Source organism: Pinus tabuliformis, chromosome Q, assembly GCF_031772625.1.
Source record: "Pinus tabuliformis cultivar Carrire ecotype Pingquan chromosome Q, CPIR1, whole genome shotgun sequence".
NCBI classification, from domain to species: domain Eukaryota; kingdom Viridiplantae; phylum Streptophyta; class Pinopsida; order Pinales; family Pinaceae; genus Pinus; species Pinus tabuliformis.
In genome coordinates, this window is record NC_142296.1 from 429,404,586 (window position 1) to 429,427,707 (window position 23,122).

The following is a 23,122-nucleotide window of genomic DNA, read 5'->3' on the forward strand; positions in this document are numbered from 1 at the left end:
TAACACAAATCAAGATTTCACCACAAAATTTTCCGCGGAAAACTCCAAAAAATCGCACTAAAAACAACTCCAAAAATATATATTTTTGGATTTTTAAAAATTAATAAATTATAATAATATTAATAATAATTATCGTTATTATTTTATTTTTTTGAATTTTAATAAAAATTAGCTTAATTTAAAATTAAATTTAAATAATATATATATGAATTTAATAATAAAATATAAAATTTATAAATCAAATTTGTAATTCTAACCGACCCGGATCTAAAATATTCACTACAGCCTAACACATCTGCAAGGTACACATTTTGAATGTTACAGGAATTTCTTTTACATCTACAAGGTACACATTTTGAATGGGGTGCGCCCTTTCCGGTTTATCGGGCTTGGTCTATCTGACTCTCGTGTTTCCAAGTGTATAGGTAGGGTGCCCTGCGCTTGTGTAGTACTGGCGCTCTGTATACTCTCCACTGCTTAAACCAACAATGGTAAGGCTCACATGTTATTTCATTTTGCTGTCGAATATCAATATCGATCGACATTAATAGATATTGACTTTACTTAGTTCGGTTTTGGTTGCAGTCTGTTACTCTGCACACAAATCTGGGCGATATCAAATGCGAAATCTCATGCGACGAGGTGCCCAAGGCCGCAGAGGTAATTTGCTTTGAGCCCAATTTTATCTCCATGTTAGAATTTTGCGACATTCGTCTAAAATAATATGAATTTTTTTACTGGTCTGTTGCCTAGTCTCACAGGTCATGAGTTCGATTTTGTCTGAAATTAATTTGTAAGCGCCTGTGTTGCTCTGTGCACCGGATTTTGATGCTTTCCTAAACCCCTTCGATTTAGTTGCCTTATGGTTTATACTCCACATTGATGTGGGGTTGGTAATACGGGTTAATAGGTGGGCAATTATAGAATGATGGTAAGAAGTTGGATTCCCATGCAAGGGTATTCTCTGAGTTATATTCTTGCGGTGGTCTACCCCACCCTAACGGCATGATTTCCAAAGGGACGAGGCTACGTGTATGTCTCAGGTGATCCCTCAGTTCCGGCACTTAATTCAAAGGAAGTCCCTTCTCTTTGGAGCTGCGCTCGCATTTCATCTGATAATTTTGACGGATGTGAGTACGCAAAATTTTTAAAAGAAAAAGAAAAAGTTATAAACAAAAACATATAACCATCAATATCAATCTTTATGGATTTCATATTTCAAACACGATGAAAATTCATTTTATAGATTTTATCATTCAAACACTATGAAAATGAAGCCATTTCAGCACTGAAATTTATAGGAAAATTACTGTTGGTTGCTGCTACACAAAAATTTACTTCCCTGCACTCTTATCCTCCTCCAAAATTGCTTTTGAATTCTCACATGCACCCTAAAAACTTAGCAGAGAAAGCAACGATGAGGAAGAAATGGGTTCTTATGGGCATAGATAAAAATAAAATGCTCTCAAAACCCTATAGAGACAATAAATTCATTTTTAATTTTTTAGCTGCAAAAATGCGAATCTAGGGCTTAGCTGCTATTGTTATGGTGCATCATGTCAATAGCAAACATTTAAATTCCAATCAGGAAATACCACCAAAGAAGACATTTTCTGCAACATCGATTTTGTCATACGAGCTGAGGTTTTGGCCTTTCGTTTGAGATTTTGGAGGGTTAAACTTCTTATTTTAAATTTCTTACCAATGCATCTAGATTAAATGCTATTATCTTGGCCTTTATTTAGAGTTTTTACACTTTGCTTTTTAGCTTGCTTGTGCTCAATCGATGTCACTGCGTGAGAGAAGGAAGCAAGATTCAACTTGTTTTTATAACATGTTAATGCCTGTTGTTTGGAACTTGGAAGTGAGACACTAGTTGTGTTTGTAGTTGTTGGCACACAGTTTTCATGAATCAATGATTAACTATAGTGAACTTTGATAGGTATAAGAGATAATATAGCTCTTAACTTTAGAAATAGGCATCTAAACTTCATATATAATAAAACATTTACACCATAAATACAAGAATATAGAGAATAACACTTAAGGTAGGGTAACACCATCAAATACTTCTTATGCAAGGAATCACTCCACAAGCCATGTTTGCTACAAAACAATATATTCAACATATCTCAATACAATGATACTCGTGTATTTATATTTTTCATGAGTATTGAAGTTCTAGGGCTAATTTTCTATGCTTTTTCCAAAAAAAGATTCACTAATTTCCATTTTTTCTAAAAATAATTCATCCAAATTTTATAGTATAAAATTATTTTACCTTAAAAATTGCCAACATTTTATATGGAGACTAGAAAATTATTAGAAATTTGAGATTCACCAATTAGTGAGATTTGTCAATGTTTATAAACTTTAAGATAAATGTCCATCCTTTAAATTTCCCACCTAGTATTCCTGGGGATCTATGCTAAGCTTACTAGCTACCCCTTATAATTATATTATTTCCTCATAACTACCTAGTGGACCTATTTAATATCCATCCACTACCAAGTGAGTCTATTCCATGATTATGGCCACGTTATATTCATTATCCGCTCCAGTACCTCTCTAGGTACTTGATATTATTCTCTCTAGGTACATTACATTTCGCCCCCCTTCACAAGTTTCATCCCGAAAACATGGGAAGAAGCCATATAATATAACCTACTAAGCAATGTAGTGAATTAGTACCATACATAAACATCCATCCATCATAGTGAAATGTGGACATAGGGTCCAACTATGGTCTTTCCTCCTTGATCTTGATTTTGGTTTCTCCTTGGGATCCATGTCTTTGTTGTGCTATTCTGAGATTTCCTTGCATTGCTCTTGAGTCTAGTCCTCCATGTGCCTCCATAATGGTTGCTTTTTTGGTTCCATTTTGATTTAGAGTAAGTGTGTCGACGCTCATGCTATCGCCTTGATGATTGTTGTTTCTCTAGGTGGTGTGGGTGGTGATATACAACAAATTTAACTATTGGTTTTTCCTTCTTTGACTCTTTAACATGTGGTTCCTTTGGGTCATTTAGCTCCATTGCTTCTTCTTCCTCTTGATATCCTTCCTATGGCTTTTCTTCATGTGTTTCTATAGGATTTATTTATGATTTAACCATAAGACTCTTCATTTGATGTGTCACTGAATACAACATTTAATTTCCTTGCAAAGACTTCTTTAGGTGCCTCCTTGGTCTCTTCTCGCTTAGTAAGAGGAATATCCTAAAATGTAATTTTCTTTTATTTGTACCAAAGCTTCAAAATCTTCTTTTTCACATTAATATTGAACGTACCAACTAAGTCCATCCAAGGAATACCCCAAAACAATATCCATATCAATAACATGAAAATTTAAATGCACACAGTAATCCATGGCAATCTTCAAATCTATAAAAAATTGAACATTTTTGCTCTCAACTTGTGTGCTTTGAGTACTTTATGGTATCTTGCAAACTTTTAGCCAAGTTAACCTTAATGAGATTACGTTTAACACTATGGTTTATTGAAATGGTAATATTTTCTGGTTGAATACTTCCATGAACCTATAATGAGTTTGTGCATGAAAGAAAACCCTTAGTACTCTCTTTAGCCTGCTTCCCAGCATGAGACAACATGTATAAAAATACTTGTTCATATTCTTCCTCTGAAAGTGTCATCATCTTGTCATGGCTAAACAAATTCCACTAGATGGCTGGATTGCCTCTTAAAGAGGTAGACAAATTTTGCAAAACATTTTTAACAAGGACTTCATCTCTTTTATATATTCTTCAATATTAAGACTATCATCTTTTCTTGTAAATAACATCTTTGAAAATAGAACTAGGGTTTTAAAGAAAATCACTTACTTTTCAAAAAGTTTCTTAATGTAGTTAGGGTTTTGAGATAGTTAATTTAAAAGATCATAACCTTAGCAATATTCATTTGATTAGCTATGATGACCATAATTATGAATTTTTATGGTCATTGTGCAACTACTAACACTAGTTTGGGTGAAATCTAGGTAGTCTATAAAAATATATATGATCTACAAACTGTAAGACCATCAATGAAAAATCCTAAAACCTTTGATTTTAAATCAACACTAACTCCACTTTTCGAATTTGGATTTGGATGATTTTTGTTTTTGAAATTGGGTATTTTTTTTAGAGGTGTTAAAGCCTCATGAATCTAGAAGACTGATTTAGGATCAATGTGAGATTCATATTATTCATAAGATGTACATATAAATACATTTGTTTGACCCTTGGTTTCATATTCCAAGAGGTCTTTTCAACATCTATGGCTGTTGGAATTCCTCCAGGCCAACCCTAACGGATTAGGTGTCCAACATTCTCCCCCTTAATCCGAAGGGGTGTATGTGAGATCAAGAAGAGTGCTGAAATACAACGTGCATGGCAACAAATGGTTGAATGTGCTCTCTGAAATGGTGGTTTAAGGAAGACCACAAACCAAATGAGGCAGAAGAACCCGAAGTTTCTACTGGTGGTGGTTTAAGGCTGACTACCAACTCTAGAACTGGGCTCGAAATAGTTCCTCGAACAATTCCGAATCTAGCTAGAAATTGAAGTCTTCTACGGAGTGTAAGTGCTCCCTGATGATGGTTTGAAGATGACCAAAAACTGATGTAGCATAAATTGAAGTTTTTTGTTGGTGGTGGTTTAAGGCAGGCCACCAACTAAGTAATGCTCTTGGAACATGAATTTGCCTTTGCCTTTGGCTACAACTGTGACTTTGGATCTAGGCTCTGGCTTAGGCTGTGGCTCAGGCTCGCTTGATATTTCTTTGAATCTCGCAGTTGATCATCAATTCCCCCCTAGTCACATACAAGGTGAGAAGATGAAGATATATCCATTGCAAGATGTGTCAATCCATGAGAATGAACTCTAAGGTATGATTGATATATCTTCTTGGCAACTAAAGACCATTGCCAAGAATTGATCCATCGAAGGGTGAATCTTTTCTCTTGTAGGAGTCTTATGTCTAGAGCATCTTTCTAAATGATGAGTGTGTTTTCCAGAATCCTTAATAGGGTGAAGATAAAAACACTGATCTTTCACATGGCCAACCTGATCACAATGTTGGCATCTGACAATCTATGGCTATGGAATTGGAGCAGGATGTGGAACAAGTGAAGATGAACCATCTTGAATGAACCCAACACTATGAAATTGGATTGGCTTAGAATAGTTTGGAATGTGAAAGGAAACATCCTTGTTATATCCAAGACCAATTTTGTTCTTGCTGCTGATAAGTTCTTCCCAAGGTCTAATGATGGGCTTAGGAAGTGCAACCTGAACCTCTGCATCTTCATGCAAATCTGCTCCTCAAATGGCCTCATTGATCTGATCAATTTTTGGTTGCTAATGGGATTCAACTTAAGACTAAAAAAGGGAGTTATTCTGAACAAGAATCAATTCAGAATGTTGACTCTTCTGTTGTAGTTCATCTTGCTGTAGCTGTGACTCAAGTTGGAGAAACTCAATCTTCTCCTGTGCATGTTGTAGACAAATTTCAACATCAACAAGAGTGGCTTTATTGATTTTGATTGTTTTGTTAGTAGTAGACATGATTAGAGTTTTCAGGAAACTCTAATAATCCATTAAATCTAGCCATTTTTCAAGCTCAACAAATGATAATATAATGAGGAAAAGATACCCACTTGTACTCTCAACACATTAAGAAGAAGAGAAGACCCCAGGCATCAAAAAATACTATGAACAATCTTCCAGATGCAAAAGTGCAAGTATAGTGACCAAAAGACCTGGTCACAATGATAGAAATGACAACCGCAAAGAGTTTTTAGCTGTATAATTCAACTCAACATAGAGCTGAGAGGAACGTAATACTCCCTGGTATAGATCACAATATCAAAACTTGCCGCTAAGGAGGATTTTAAAACAACATTGACAACAAAACTCACTACCAACACTTCAAATTCCACCCTCTTACACCAATATGACCAAAAATAAACGCTTGTCGTGTTCCACAAGCTAGGGTTTCTGATACTTTGCCTTCGACTTAAGCCATTTCAAAAGGGCACCCACTCCTTTTTCCACCCTTTCATGGTTTAACTTGGAGGGAACTCGAGCTTTATTGTTTTTATTTTTTGTATTATTGATGGAAATTGAAGCAGAGAAAATTAGCTAAAGGAAAACTGAAATTAAAACTTACTAACAGTGCCCCTCAGACGCCTTGTAGATGGATGCAAATCCGTCTTGCCTAAAATCCCTTCGCAAATCTACAACGTTGCAAAAACAAATATCTGTATTAAACCCTAAATGGTAGCTATAGAAACACTCAACAGTGAACCTTCAAGTGCTGAAAAACAACAATGACCATAATCGAAATCTGGGGAAGATGCTCACAGGCCCCAACATCCAAACTCATGGAGGAGAAGCCACGTTTTAGTGTGATAGAGTAGCTTGCTTAGACCGATCAAGACCATGGTGATGATATTGGCAATCATGCAGATGGTGCAAAGACAAAAGGTGCTTGTTGTTAGCCGTGGGAATTTTGGCATGGAACTCTGCCTAAACCTCTTCAATCGCAATGTAAATCCATCCAAACTTCTTTACGGGAGACAAACATCTGCATCAGCTATACAAAACACACCTCTAGAGGGAAAAAGAGCCACAACAACTCATTGGATACACAAAAATTGTATAAAATATGAAACATGAAAATCCCATTTCCACTGCTGAAGCAGTGTATGTAAATGTTTTGTGGGAATCGAATTGTAGATATGACTTTGAATCGAATGAGCAGGTGTTCCTGTAGTTGATATGGGTCTTCTAAACAAAATTTGAAAGGAGATCGTTGCATCCTCAATTAAGTCCTCTGATGGGGCTTTGGTCTCAACTTCAAAATCGTAGCGCTTTTGCTGGCTCCAAATCGAAGGTCTCACAAACAACAACATGATCAAATTACTATGGAGAAACTGCAACCAAAATTTCGAGCTGGTCTAGATGCATTGGCAAAGTTTGTTCTTGAAAGAACAAGGCCAAAGCAAGTTGGAGCAACAACTATGATTGGTCCTATACTTGCAGGTCTTACAAAATCATTTTTAGGTGCTCTTAATGCAGGTGCAATATTCTCGCCATGTTTTGCATGGGATCCTATTCCCCACGTCGTGATTTCAATAGTAGATCATACACATGTCGTATGCTCATGTGCAACCTTTTAGAAAGAGAACATGATCTATATGACTTTCAGGAATGAGGATTCGACCCTTGTGGCCTCTAGGGATGAGAATACGGTCTATATGGCCTCTCAAACTGAGTACCCTCACACACTAATGCCATTTCCAAGACATGTAGATAAACTAGGGAGAAGGAAGACTCCACTCCAATCACCATAACAAATGAGTGTTGCCAGATGCAATTCCAACTCTTCAAGGGCAACTGCTTGGTCTTTCTCATGGCCTTTCGGTTACTCTCTAGGACCAATGTGGCCTACGATTACACAAGCAATCATATTTTGAAAGGACTTTCCAATTAAAGTATTGAGCTCCTAGTGCTTAGATGACCATTGGTGCAAGGATTGCCCCTATGGTAGGTTGAAGATAGATAAGCATTGGGGAGTACCAAGTGCTGCTTTGCTAGAACATATGTTACAAAATTTAGGAGAAACATAGGGGTATTACTATGCACATGACAAACAACAAATGTTGCAAAGACAGGAGATACAAGATAGCCAAAAGAAAATGCTCACAGACACTAACACAAAATGACATAGCTCATAACTGATAGGGGCCACAAAATGACAGAGCTCATAACTGACAGGGGCCACAAAATGACAGAGCTCATAACTAATAGGGGCCATTTCTGAAGTGCTTTTCAGAATTGTACATGGCGAGGGTGTAGAAAATCGACAGAGATGGCAGGCAGAGAATGGCGCAAAAAGTGTTGAGGGAAGGCCAAGCCTGACAAGATGCAAAAATGGCCACAACTTGTGGCTCTCACACAATTGAGCAGGCTAGGAAGGAACTTGCTCTGATACCATGTTAAAGCCTCACGAATATAGAAGACTGATTTAGGATCAATGTGAGATTCATATTATTCACAAGATGTACATATAGATACATTTGTCTAACCCTCAGTTTCATATTCCAAGAAGTCTCTTAGACTTCTATGGTTGTTGGAATCCCTCCACACCAACCCTAACGGATTAGGTGTCCAACAAGAGGAATACAAATCTACATTTGAATTCTTCAAATTCCACACCAAAAGTTTTAGAAATCGATCTAAATGTTGTTCCCTATTTTAACTTGAAATATCTGCAAAAGGAAAAAAATATTTCCTTTTCTTGGCCAAACAAAGAACTTTGATACATTTTTAGGTATAAGAGAGAATATAGCTATTAACTTAAGAAATAAACATTTAAATGTTAGAAATACAAAAACATTCACACCCTAAACCCAAGAATATGGAAACCATAAACACAAGAATATAGAAAATAACCCTTAAGGTGGGGTAACATCATCAAATACTTGCTATGGAAGGAATCATTTTACAAGCTATGCTTGCTAGAAAAACAATACATCCACCATATCTCAATACAATGATACTTGTGTGTTTATACTTTCTCATGAGTATTCCTAGGTGTTTATGTTAGCTACCCCTTATTATTATATCATTTTCTTAACTACCTAGTGGGCCTTATTTTTACCCACTAACTACCAAGTGGGTCTATTTCATGATTATGAATACATTACGTTTATTATTCCCTTGGGTACCTCCCTAAGTACCCCATATTATTCTCTTATGTGCATTATGTTAACTTGTCAAATGCTAGATAGATTGAGTGTATCAATTAGATTTAAAAAAATGCTTTTCCATGCCTATACTAGTTTTCAATGGAAATGCATCTTAAAATTTGAGCAATTTATTCATTGTAACAATGAAATGTTTAGAAATGTGAAGGTGAAAACTTGTGATCTTATCATCTTAAATATTGCAAAGATATGTAAATTTTATTGAAATATTAGTAAAGGGGAAGACATTTCACATGTTTGAACTAAATGACAAATTAGGAAGATTGATTTCCATAGTGGTGTTGTGGACGTTTGTATATTGTTGAAGAGAGACTAACTTTCCTACGCAACACACGATTGACAAGATTATGCATTTTACATGCAAATTTAAAAAAAATGGTTTTATTCTTATCATTATAATCAACATTATAGTTAAATAGGCAAATTTGGAGTCAAATTGTTGTAACACTTAACATGGAGTTATATTTTTAGTAGAAGAAATGGGAAAGAGAAAGTTCCATTTATGATTATTGCTTAATTTTTGTAGGAGTCTCAAATGAGATAAAAACATATGATGTTAGCTAAGTATAATTGGTATTAGACATTGAACAGGTGGAAAAATTGTAAGGTGAAAAAAGTAGGTTAAAGAGGGGTGTTTAGATCACAAGAGATAAACAAAGATTTAATGGAAACAATTGTCAAGCCCTAAATCAACATAAACGATAAACACATAAAGAGAAGAGAAGATGAGCCCATGAACAAGAGAGACACAAGATGTATGTGCCCATAGGCTAAAGGATCAATCACTAATGAATTAATTAATTAATACAAATGAGGCATGAGTTGTGCATTTATACACAACTCATCAGATGGGTCGCCTTCCCCAGTGAGGGGGTTATGCTCTCATATAAATGACTACATTGACCATAACCACCTAGAAGATAATAAAATAGTGTTGACTAGGTCCATTGTTAACCATAACCTAGTATAACAATAATGAAGGCTCTCAACCATAACAAAGTAACGACAAGTGGAGGCTTCTCACCATCATTTAGCACCCTCCCTTAATTAGAGTAGGGAGTCATGGAGAAGATGATGAAGTACAAATGGAGTGGGTTGGAAGAAGAGAGAGTAGGTTTTGTGATTACCGCGCTCAATGTAGTATTAGTCGTTGTTGGAAGAAGAGAGTGAGTTTATGATTACCCAACTCAATATAAATGGTGACCGAATCATTTGTTGGAAGACGAGTGGAAAAAGCAGCCCAAGGAAATGGGTAATTCATGCCTCCATGATTGCTTCCTCCTTACATTGATACACTTAGGATGTTGGACCACCATTAGCTGGTCATGTGGCTATGGCACCTTGCCCTGAAGTCATTCCCACTCTATTGCCACAATGTTCACACACACCTATGGATTGATGGGCTAAGTTGGGACATGTCACTTTCCTTTGGGGGTTGGAAACACCTAATAGGGTTATCCATCTAACCATCCCTAACATAAGGAGGTAACTTGTTTATGAGACTTTATTTTGTTAGATATTTGAAGGTGATATTTGTATGAAGTGTTATTGCGCCCCCAACATTAAGTGTAGTCCAGCATGATGCTTCCATGATTATTGTACCTAATGATTGTTAATTTTCACGTGACCTTGAGAGGGGTTTTTGAAATGGTTCATCACAATAGTAGGGGCTTCTTGAGATGATTGCCCTACTTTCTCAGCAGCATAGCAGAGGCTTTCTTACCCATTGCAGAGAGAGAGTATGACCTTGTTGATGCAACGTTGCCTATCTAGAGCATAGCATTGGGCTACTTGATGACCCCACATGATGCTTGAAACTCAAGGTACCCCCAGATCTTCAAACGTTGAGCCCATGAAGCTTGGTGTTGGAGATATTGATGATGTGCACAATGGACATAGGATGCCCCAAGGCTGGCCTTGACACCGTTTGATGTGCATTACTTGTTCCTGCCCCACGATGATGATGGTCATCCATGTGATGATAAGGGAGGGATTGCACGTCACTTTGGAGCCCCAATGCTTGAGTGAGAGATTGCCACATCACCCCTCATGCCCTTTGGAGGTCAATGTTGGGCACCATGGGGATGACGTGTTGGTATAAAGGCACTTTGGAGCCATGTCCATGATCTAGGAGATGAATTTTGGAGTATGGAGTACTCATTGGCCCACATAACACCTGTTACCACTCAAAGTAGCAGGGGCCCTGAGGGGAATCCCTAAAGGGAAAATGCTAGACCAAGGGCAACAAATGGAGTCTTAGCTCACTGTCACCTCGGTTAAAGCTCCCTTCTATTTACAAAGTTTCACAATCGGGAGGAGACCGGATATGTATGGAGTCACTAATGAATGACAAGTCAATGGATATGAGTGACCCAGACCCTTTCCTAAAAGGTTTTGAAGGATGGAGCTTGCTTGCTTTCTAAGCAAGGTAATATGCGCTTCTAGGGAAAGGAAGAGGATTTTGCAGGTTAGGTGTATGGGAATAGGCTTTGAAAGGAGTTCACCACACCCTAAATCCTTATTAGAATTGGTATCTCGGATGGTTCTTGAAGAATGGTCCTTTGAAGGAGCGGGACAACACGGGGCCAAGTGGACCCGGTCTAGGGTATGAAGAAGGTATGAAACAATCAATGATATTCTTACCCTAGACAAGGTGGGAAGGATCAAAGAAAGTATTTCACTCAATAATGTTGCTTTGACCCTGGGAAGTGCTAGCCTTGGGGATGGCGGGGCAAGTTTTGGTTCTGGAGCTAGGGCTTGGCTTTTCTCCCAACCTCATCATCGGAATGGCTTTAAATTTGGAGGAGGGCTAGAGGAAAGGCCAATGCAGGAGACCTTAGGAGATCGAACTTTTTAGTGGCTAACTTGTCGGGAAATTGATGCTCTAGGCACCCCAATGTGGCTAGACTTGGGAGAAGGTGAAAGAATAAGTGTTTTGGTGACCACCCTTGGTAGATCAATGCCTTAATCCTTGGGAGAATGGAGTCTATGTTGATTAGGTGTAAGATTTCTTGGTTTCCAGTCAAGGAGGCTTCAAAATTACTTCACAAACCCCTCTAGGTCAAGTGAAAGCAATCTTGCAGCTTTTATACTTGAAATGCACAAGAGGAATGGCTTGTTAAGGTTAGATTTACCCCTAGGAGATTTCTCTCATACTACATGGCCCATACTTGGAGAAAAACATTATAATAGAGACAATCCCACAATATTAATCAAAAATTTGCATGCAACAATTAACCCTAAAACAACGGAAATCCCAATTCAGCATATATGACAAAAGTAACAAGAATAACATCAAAATTTTGTACTTACATGCAATAACCATTCACAAATGAAAATAGAGAAGCTCCAAGAGAAGATAGACCAATAACCACACATCAAAATTCATCCATAAATGCTCCAACTCATCCTCTAGGAAAAATGTGAAATTCTATAAAGAAGAGAGAGATCCAATCCAAAGTGATGATGAGAAATGATCTCACCTCACTTGTATTTATACACATCTTAGGAGTTCGAATTAGCCTTTTTGGCCTACATAACCCCCAAAAATAAAATAATGTGCTAATAATACAACTTTTGGTGACAAGCCCACCAAGCTAGCTCATAAATGAAAAAGCAAGTCTCTCAAGAGGTCGAATAATAAACTATGCATGTCTTAGGGCCCTCTAAGAGGCCTAATGAGGTCCATGGTTGTCATAATGAAGAGAAGGACCCTCAAAAGTAGTGGGGAAGGGTGTGGCCCCTTGTAATAACCTGTGGTGCTCCAAATGACATCTGGGGGCACACAAGTGTCCTCATGGGTTTCCAAACAAATCAAAGATCCCTGTAGGCTGTCCTCAAGGGCTAAGATGTTGGTGTAAGTGATGCCACATCATCGTGGAAGTCCTGGATCATCTGCCAAGTGTATGGTGTAGATCTGGGGTTAGTTGGGCATGATGGATCAAGTGCATCCTCCTCGTCCAATAAGTGAACCACGAGCAATCTCTGAATGGCTGTGGGGATCCATGGAGTGTAATTTGCTGTTGTGGAGGCCCATGGCTCTCAACGCTCACCCTACATGTGCCAATGTAGCCCTCTGGAGGATTAGGACCTCGTATAGGGAGACCAAACCCCAAATGGAAACCATCTGCAATCCTGCATAAGATCCAATGCGTCCCCTAGCCTTCTAGTACAACAAGTCATTAGAGAAATCGAGTAAATGAGCTTACCTAATCATGGACCATAGGTGGGGACTTCATAATGGCTTGCCCTTCCATAATGGGCTTCGGGATGTGCCAATGTCTCCTAAACTCCAAATGGGTTAACCAAGCACCCTATTAGGTGGTTTCCACCTCTAAAGGGGATAATATAGTCAAGATACATCAGTTAAAAGGTGGTGGCATGTGACAGATAGGTGAATGACATAGGGGATGAGAAGGGGCAACCCTGGGTCACATGCTGGGGTAAATGTAGATTTTTACTTATAGATTCAAACTGCTTGTGTAATATGTTAGAGCAAAAGACTTGAATTTACTCTACTCGTTAGCGGAAACAAAAATTGATTGATGAAAACACCAAGCAGAAAAGGAAGAATTTCAACCGCACATAACACAATATTATTACTATTATTATTTTTCGGGGGAAAGCAATTGCTCAAAACCCTGACTATCTATATTGCATTATCCAAAAGATCTGAGAAGAAAATACAATGCTTTTTCAACCCGAACAATCTCTGCACAAGTACAATCTATCTCACTGCTTCACAAACCAGCTCAAGCCAACACTTAGTCAAATCTGCTGCCTGCCAAGCCCCTACTTCCTTGCGTGGTTTCCTAGGGAATTAGCCCATATTTAATTGGGAAATTCCTCACTCATAATTGTGCATTCCATCCATAGGCCTTTCTCTGATTGCATGCACCATCGGTTTAATTCAAAAAATTATACCACTGATAGTACATTGTCCCTGAACTATAATCTCAATTGGGTTTCCTTTGAATTGACATGCATGATTTATTTATGAGTGAATTATCAGTTAACTGGTTGAGCACTGAAGCTGCTCTCCATTGTTAGACCTCCTACTAGTTCCTTCAATAGTTGGAACTAGTTTAATTGACTTTAACTCAATTAGGCTGAATTAATTAATTACAACTCAAAAGAACTCAACCTAGACCCCTAAACTTTAGGAATCATTCTACATGACTCTAGATAGACTTCCAACTCGAATTTACTGAGCCAACTAAGTCAACTTAATTTAGTTAACTGCTACAAGTTGCTATGAGAATAGAATTACAATTTAATTTCTAATTTAATTCAATGACAAATTAAATTAGGAATTTTCTAGATGCTATTTTTAACATTTCTTGTTGCTATTTTCAACACTCCCTCTCAACAAGAAAGGAATTCAACTCTATTCCGATCCGGTAGCTTTGGAATGTTCTGCATGCGACTCTTGTCACTTTTGCTATTGCTACTGCAACATCTGCAACCAAAAAGCATCCAAACAAACTAAACTAAATCAACTGTGTCTGCGACTGTCTACTGGGAAAACTGTGCTGTTGTTGAATCTGCAACTGAGCTTCTTGCTCGGCTGTCAACACTGCTCTGCACTCCTCAGTACTGACTGACACTGATCCTCTTGCTACTGAATACTGTGGGCCCCCGCAGCAAGGTAATGATCCATGAGACAAAAAACATCTCAATAGATCCTACCCAATTTCTGAACTCTTGGGACTATTTCTTCACATCGCCCCACCTCTTATCTGGAGGTATGGCTCCATGTGCTCCCTCTGCCCACTTGGCTCGAAATTCCCCCCTACTAGAGGTCTCTACTTGAGTGGATGTCTCCACTCGGTCTCCTCTCTGCTTCTCCAATTGTGGTTGCTCCACAACTTGTTGAGGCTGCATGTTGAGAGGTAATTCATGCTCCCTCTCAACCACCAAGTCTCTAACCTTTGCCTTGCTCCTCAAGGCTTTGCATGCATGAGCTAAATTTGATCTACTCATATTGCTGCTGCTACTGCTTTCGCACTGCTACTACAACTACTGCAATAATGAGTCTGATCTCCCTAGATCTTGAAGTACTAGCTTCCATAGGGCTGCTCCCTCTGAAACTAGACTCCCTCTGAGTTTCAATCTCCTTATGGGAAATCTCTCTGCTCCTCAATCTACCAATATCAATGATCAAAACTCCTTTTTGTGTCACTAAACATTGGCTCATTGATCTGCCCACTAGCAACCTTCTTGCTCCATTAAGAAGTCTGCACATAGGGTCTTCTGGATTTGCCCTGAACTAGAGCTCCATCAATCTGCAAGGACAACTTCAAATTCTTCTCTTCTATCGTGATTTCAGCTCTGATACCATGTAGATTTTTACTTGTAGATTCAAACTGCTTATGTAATATGCTAGAACAAAAGACTTGAATCTACTCTACTCATCAGCGGAAACAAAAATTGATTGATGAAAACACTAAGCAGAAAAGGAAGAATTTCAATCGCACATAACACAATATTTTTTTTTTATTTGGTTGGGGAAAGCAACTACTCAAAACCCTGACTATCTATATTGCATTAACCAAAAGATCGAAGAAGAAAATACAATGTTTGTTCAACCCGAACAATCTCTGCACAAGTACAATCTATCTCACTGCTTCACAAATCAGCTCAAGTCAAGACTTAGTTAAATTTGTTGCCTGCCAAGCCCCTACTTCCTTGCATAGTTTTCTAGGGAATTAGACCATATTTAATTGGGAAATTTCTCACTCATAACTGCGCATTCCATCCATAGGCCTTCCTCTAATTGCATGCACCATCGGTTTAATTCAGAAAATTATACAACTGATAGTACACTATCCCTGAACTCTAATCTCAACTGGGCAGGGTTGTGGGGGGAGCGCCCCCCCGCTCCCAATTCGCGCTTCGAGCGGGAGCGGCTTCGGAGTGCGCTCCTTAAAAAAAACGCTCCTTGCCTTTTCGGGAGTGTTTAACCTTTTTTTTTTTGCAGTAATGTTCCAAATGCAATTTTTTTTCAAAGAAACAAATAAGTTTTGAGTGGGGCAGCTTAATGATCAAGCCTATGGCCCTAGTATTGATATGCGATTCATGGTAATGTTAAATTCTTAAAGTAAAAGTGACATTCTCCTTAATCTTCATTTTCATCCTTTTACTTAAAATTTTTAACATCAGCATGAAATGACTCAGGATGTTTGAGAGTGGTTCCGACCTCATTGGATTTCATATGGAGAAAGTAGAATTTTAAATTTCATTCAAAATCCAGCAGACTTATTAGTTTTTCAGGATTTGGGGATTGGGGGATTGCAATGTTTCCATTGAATTTTGTCATGTATTAGGGTATGGAACTCGTATTTAATCAAGAGCACCAATCCCTCTATGTACCTTGATGTTAGTGACATTGGTTGTCGAACTCCTCTATCATGAACCTCTTAAAAATGTACGCATCACTCAAACAAAATCTTGACTTGACATGCTATGCTTTTTCTATCTTTGTTAATGCTTAGAGGGTGATATTAGTGACAAAGATCCCTATACAGATACAGAGATAATGACAAAGATCCCTCTGGATATTAATGCTTAGAGGGTGATATTAATGACAAAGATCTTGATTGTCCAACAAGACTAAAAAATTAGACATTTCTCGTGGTGGTAAGAGGCCCAAGCATAAGCAATAGATAATAGATTTACTTGTCTTTTCTAGTTTCTAGTTGTTTTTATAACTATTGACTCTTTCATATTTATTATGATATTTTTTAAACAATATATGACAATTTAAGTTTGAAGTTGGCAATTATAACTCATTAGTAATGAATTATGAATATGATGCTTTATGAAAGTTGAAAGTTGTTTCATTTCATTTCATTTTATAACATTTCATTTCATGTTATATATTATTTATTGTAATGGTTACACTTAGCTTACAAGTACAACTTAGGTGATCAATAATGATAAATGTTATATATTGAATTTTGAAAGCTTGAAACTTTAAGATTGATGAATCATGAGACTCAATATGTTGTATGTTACTATGTTACTAACTTGTGGACGTGGTTGATGAAGGTTATAACTTTTAGATGATTGTTGTTATATGGTTCAATCTATGTTTTTTTTAATGTTTTTATATTTAATTCATCATTCTACATGTTTTTGTTGACATATATGTATCAAAACATAAAAAATATATATTATATAAAAAACACTTCGGGATTTGCTCCCAAATCGGGAGTTTTTGAAAATGTCGCTCCCGTATCCGCTTTCACTCCCGCTCCCGCTCCCAAGTAACACTGCAATTGGGTCTTCCTTTGAACTTACATGCATGAGTTATTTATGAGTGAATTATCAGTTAACTGGTTGAGCACTGACGCTGCTCCCCATTGCTAGACCTCCTACTAGTTTCTCCAATAGTTGGAACTACTTTAACTGACTTCAACTCAGTTAGACCGAATTAATTAATTACAACTCAAAAGAACTCAACGTGGACCCCTAAAATTTAGGAATCACTCTACATGACTCTAGATGGACTTCCAACTCGAATATACTGAGCCAATTAAGTCAACTTAACTTAGTTAACTGCTACAAGTTGCTATGCGAATAGAATTACAATTTAATTCCTAATTTATTTCAAGGACAAATTAAATTAGGATTTTTCTAGATGCTATTTTTAATATTTCTTCTTGTTATTTTCAACAGTACAAGGGTAGCTAATAAGAGGGAATCCCACACTTTGGGTTTATAATGTGTAGGAGGGAGCAATCGTGGTACATGAGGTGCCTCGACCTTGGTTTTTCCACCCTTCTTTATATGCCTTTTGCCTTTTATGATTTTCTTTGATTAACTGCTGGGGGCTCAAGGGGTTAGGGCATGATGTGCAAGATATAGCTGTGGAATTCCCCTTTTAAGGTCATCGCCCACCAAGGATTGGGACGATCATGGGCTCCTATATGATAAAGAAAGCTCATAGAACCTGCAGGAACTAGGGTGATGGCCATGATAATGGGGTAGAACTCATGTATTGGCTTTTGCCCATGTGCTAAAATGTTTTTGTGCCGACCATCTTTTGCATTTTGTGGTACCTTTCCTTTTGAATGTGGCCATATATGCTTTTAACTTTCTTTTCAGCTGCATCAACCTCCGGGCTTCATTCCAGGCCATGACCCAAGGTGGAGACAAGGGGAAGGGGCTAGCTAACACCATGTGGACCCAATGGAGGAATGTGGACCCAGGCGGGAAAAATGATGGATGGGATGATAATGAATGGAAAGAGGGTAATATAAGCGAATAAGGGAGTGGGACCACATAACCAAAATCAGGGTTTCCCGTGAAATACCATCCTTGAAACCGAATGGTTTTTTTTTTTTTTCTGAATTTGACTAATTCTATTATCATACAAAAACAAGTTTACAAAATAGAGTACAAAGGGCAAGGCTTAAGGATATGTGCTTATCAGCCCTGGCCTTGCCCACTTATCAGCGCCAAAATTGAAGGGATTCAAAATTGGGCATATCGCTGAATCACTGCCGACACTGTTACATGACATAGATGGATGGAACATAGACAGACACGAAGACACCAGGGCCATGGAGTAGCCCGGACAAAGACACATAGACAACTGGACAATGACAATTGACATTTGGACAATTACAAATGACACTGGAACAATATAGCCGACATAATGACCGAGAACAGGCTGCCATATAGCCGAATTACATAACAAGATCCCAACAGAAACAGAAATTACCAGAACGAGTTCAGTCTTCATCAGTGTTTTGGCGTGCCTCAACAATCCTGTACCCGAAATGAAGCGAAGTCTCAGAATCAGAAAGTTGGATGATCTGATCTGGGTTGCTTTTACGGGCCAGCATGCTCGGACCAGGCGGTGAAGCAGCAGCATGCATCGACGGGCCGGCATTCAGGTCAAGATTAGTATCGGGGCAGCCCAGGCCTTTTCCATGTGCGCGCCGAGGCTCCATCCTTTCCTGCTCAGGATCACGCTCAGGCAGAGGCAATCCTATTTCTGCACCGACCGGAGGGCAGGTAATTGGAGAGTCTTCTCTGCTGGAGCGCTGCCCCTCTGGCAGAGGGTCGACTTCCATATTCTCATTATCACCAGGTTCAACAGTAATAGACACAATTAAAGTGGAATTGATTTGAGGGCAGGGGAGCCGATACCGGATCATGGGGAGGGAACTCCCTCTGCCTTTCTTCCGCGATTGGGCTACTTACCATGTACCTCCCCTCCTCATCGTTGCTGTCCTGAAACCACCGAGGTCGCGAGGTAACTTCAATGGAGGAGGAGGGGAATAATAATCATCTCTCGGAGGAGCTCTACCCTGAATCCCACCCCTTCGGCTGCCCATTCTCGGCCTGTCCCTTGGCATTGTAACTCTCCTGCTAATTCCAGGCCTCCAAGCTTCAGCAGAGGTCAGAGCACCCACCGGCTTCCAGAACGAACCCCAGCACCAGGTCTTGACGCCACCCTCGAGAAACAAATTCGTTAACACGAACCAGCACCGAGAACCCACCCCAGCATCACACATTAGCACCCAGAAACAATCCCAACAGCACGAGACAGCCAATCCCGGCAGCCTCCAGGCCTTGGTTCCTCCCAGGAACAAACACCAGCGCCAGGCTTTGACTCCCCCTCCGAGAACCAACCTCGGCAACAAGAACCAGCACCGAGACCCCTTCTCTGCTACACGAACCAGCACCCAGAAACAATTCCAACAGCAAGAACCCACCCTTGGAGACAAACCCGACAGCAAAAACCAGCCCCAACTCCAGAGACTACCTCCAGTCTCCCAAACCCAGCGCCGAGAATTCGCTTCCGTCTCGCAGTCACAGCTCCAAGAGCTACCCTCCGTCAGCTCTGCATTCTTCTTGCCATGCTCACAGACATTCCTCAGACGTGCCATCCTTCGCAGTTTAAACTTCCTCACCACCCCGTCGCTCAACTGCCTCCCTCGAGCCGAGTAGACAGGCATTAATGCCTTCTCCCCTGCGCAATTAATCTTGTTAATATCCCTCCACGAGTGGTACAGCCAGGGTCCGTGGGCGTGCCATCTGCCCACGTGATGGCGCGTGCCATCCCTTCGCCCTTTATACACCCGCATCCGGGACTTGAAACCGAATGGTTAGTAGAAGAGATCCCATGGGATTAGAATCCAAGGTTATTTCCTAAAATGGGTCTAGGGGACAGAAGCACAGACCTAGCCCATTCTTTCCGCCGAATCCCCCCATTAATCCATGCCCAAAGTGTCCATGATAAAAAAATACTACAATACTCAATTTCAAAATGACAAGGCATACCTTTAGATTCGGGAGGCCCACCTTCAAACATACAATCATGGCAGATGGGCGAGGGAGCACATGGGTGGCTCAGGGGGCGGAGAAATTGCACAATGAGCTAGTTGATGGCTATAAGGAGCTACTGATCGCTGATTGAGGACCACCTTGGAGAATTTTTTTCTCCTAGGGATATTACCCACAAAATGGTGGGTAACATCTAGCTCCAACTGGGACGTGATTTCTCGAAGAAGTGGGCGAAGCTACTCGAACAGGAGGTCACGAGAACTCCAACAATCTTTTGGTTATTGTAGACCTGTCACCTACACATATACTAAATGGAAAACAACGGGTTAGCATGCTTTCACGACGTTTCATGATCACTCATGCTAATATGTTAGGCCATAAAATCAATAGAAAATAAAATATGCATCTATCTATCATGAGGAACGTCATATGATGTTATTTCTAATGCAAAAATCAGCATGCAACGCATCCTACTCTACCATGCATATGATACAATGTCAAGTGCTAGGTATAATCATAGACCCAACGCAACCAACATGTCAATCGATCAATACAAGAACACATGTTTCCATGATTATTTTTGCAATGGACTCGACAACGGGAATAATAATATGAGGGGTTGTGGGGGAGGGAGAGACCCATATGTCATAGAAAGGGATCTTGGAAGAAGGAAAAGACACCAGTCGAGAGGATTGGGTTTGACCCTTCAACTAGGAGATGGAAATGTCAGTAACCCAGTATATGAATCTTTGATGGAGAACTATCTCAAGGTTATCATCCTTAGGGTAAGAAGGGGTGAAAGACTCAGACATATTTAGGATGATACTGTTTTGGTCATTGGGAAAACAAGAAGTGGGCTCATCATCGTATTTGGGGAAAACCATGATTCCTGGTTCTTTATAGGGGAAATCAACTCTTCATCAAAACTAGGGGGATGAACATTATCACAAACATCTATCTCTTGGGTAGGGGAAGAATGCTCAAACATGGAGAAAAACCCCCTATCGATGGCATGGCCTAGGGAAGCATCCTCAATTTCTTTTATATTAGAGTCATCATAATTTCCCACAATCTTGGAAGGCTCTTCTTTTATTGAATCATCTTGGAACATAAAGAAAAAACCTTTCCAATCACTAGGAAGGGCTTCATAAGGACCAACATTGTTATTTGGAAGGGGTGGAGCATTTTCTTCTTCCCTGAGCTCATTCTTATGAGCTTGAGAAACCATGGGGTCTTCATTTCTATAATCATACCTAATTCCCCAATCAACAACCCCAAAGTCACTCATAGATTCTCTGTTTATTTGACTATCATGATTTCCTCGGAATCTTCCCTATATATTTGGTGTTGGTTAGAATGCCATTCATTCCTTCTTTGGACAGTGAGGATTTTTCTTCCTTCATTCGTTCTCAAAGAATGATCTGCAAGGTATTATTCGAATAAATGCCTCAAGAAGAAGGTCATCGGTAGGATTCTCTTTATATATACTTTTCATTTTATGGAGCCTTTCTGTTTGCTCACAATAGTGGGAGAAAATCTCTTGAGAGTCATATGTGGCCATCAGTTTCTTGTAAGACTTTTCACATTCCATCATCCATTCTTGCAATATCTGAGGGCTCTCAGGGTTGAGATCTTCCTCATTGTCCTCAGAGGATATGCTTTCCAATTCATGAGTCTCTCCCTTGGCATTATTATTAAAGTACGCATCAATAAGAGGCCCTTATTCAAACATAAAACCATATTCAATAACTTCCTCCTCTCGAAGGGCCATATCTAACATTTGGGATATGTCTTCATGAGATTGGAAACTCGACCCTTTATGCAACAAGAACTGCGTAATCAACATCGAAGAGAAGGAATGCTTTTAGGTTTACATGATTCAAGCCAATCAGTACTTGGGGCAATGGATAGGACAAACAATTCCATTTGGTCACAAGGTTGAGTTACATTTTGCTTTGAAAGGTACCTTATGAATCTTACCACGTGGTTAGCTACAGAATGCAGATCCCCATTGAACATTGGCATATTCTTCATGGATTTCGATGAAGGGCATCTTGGGGTCCCTGTCATATCTATGGTGGGAAAATATGTGATCAACATGTTGCTGGGTCCTTAATGACATGGGAGTCGCCAGGGTGAATGAAATTGCCGTAACAAATGCTTGCTTCACCCTACAAGCATTGACTTTGAAGTTCAGTGAAGAACTAGGGCTTTGTTCTTCCAATGGAATCACCAATAATGATATGTCAATATGTCGTATATGGAACAAAACACACTTTTTTTTCCTCGTCAACGATGCCAAAATGTTACCGCTCAAACTAGCAGGGGACTTGAGGGGAATCCCTAAAGGGTAAATGCTAGACCAAGGGCAACAAATGGAGTCTTAGCCCACTGTCACCTCGGCTAAGTGTTAATTTAGGTAACAATGGTATGTTCTATGCTTAAGAGCAATTTACTTCAATTTCTTTATTAGCCCAATATCAATATCCACTTTAGCAATCACATCAGCATGAGAGTAAAATGCAAATAGAACATAAACATAAACAGTAGAAGACAAGCCAAGACAAGAGGACACAAGATGTGGCACCAGCCAAGGACAAACCCCAATGTGGGGAAACCTTTGATCAATGCTTTTTATATTCTTCAATAGTTCAGCAGAGAGAGAGAGATAGTACATATTACAAATTTGATAATTTATGATAGTAGCAGCAAAGCCCTAACCAGAAAAGTCAACGCTGGTCAAATAGGGCAGAATTCTTCCTTTAATCAGCTCGGTCAAACCCAATCAATTTCGGCCTCCAACAACAAGCCCAATCAACCCAAAATAGTATGAAAAAGTCTAGTCAAACGCTGGTCAACGAAAGTCAAACTGCGACCAACCCTAGGGCAGTCAATGTTGGTCAAATGAGAGGTCAAATTGCCTTGATTTTGGTGCCCAGATCCGTGGCCTGCTAGGAAGAAGATACCTCACCCAATTTGTAGTCAAAACAGGTCAACGCTAGAGGTCAACGCAGTTAAACAACAATCCTGCAGTTCGGTCAACGCTGCTCAATGCAA

The 23,122-nt window shown here is 39.3% G+C and overlaps 1 protein-coding gene across 3 annotated transcripts in view; it reads left to right on the forward strand.

Moving 5' to 3' along the window:
* Nucleotides 1–288: 288 nt before the first annotated feature.
* Nucleotides 289–23,122, forward strand: part of LOC149220058 (Cyclophilin-like peptidyl-prolyl cis-trans isomerase family protein) — a 66,918-nt gene continuing 44,084 nt past the window's right edge. Inside the window, exons 1-2 of one of the 3 annotated variants that reach the window (XM_089384620.1) lie at nucleotides 289–491; nucleotides 586–660. In XM_089384620.1, the coding sequence (XP_089240746.1) occupies nucleotides 621–660 (40 nt within the window). In that variant the 5' untranslated portion in view covers nucleotides 289–491; nucleotides 586–620. The remainder of the gene's footprint in view (nucleotides 492–585; nucleotides 661–23,122) is intronic. The other 2 variants (XM_089384619.1, XM_089384618.1) reach the window with 2 other exon arrangements.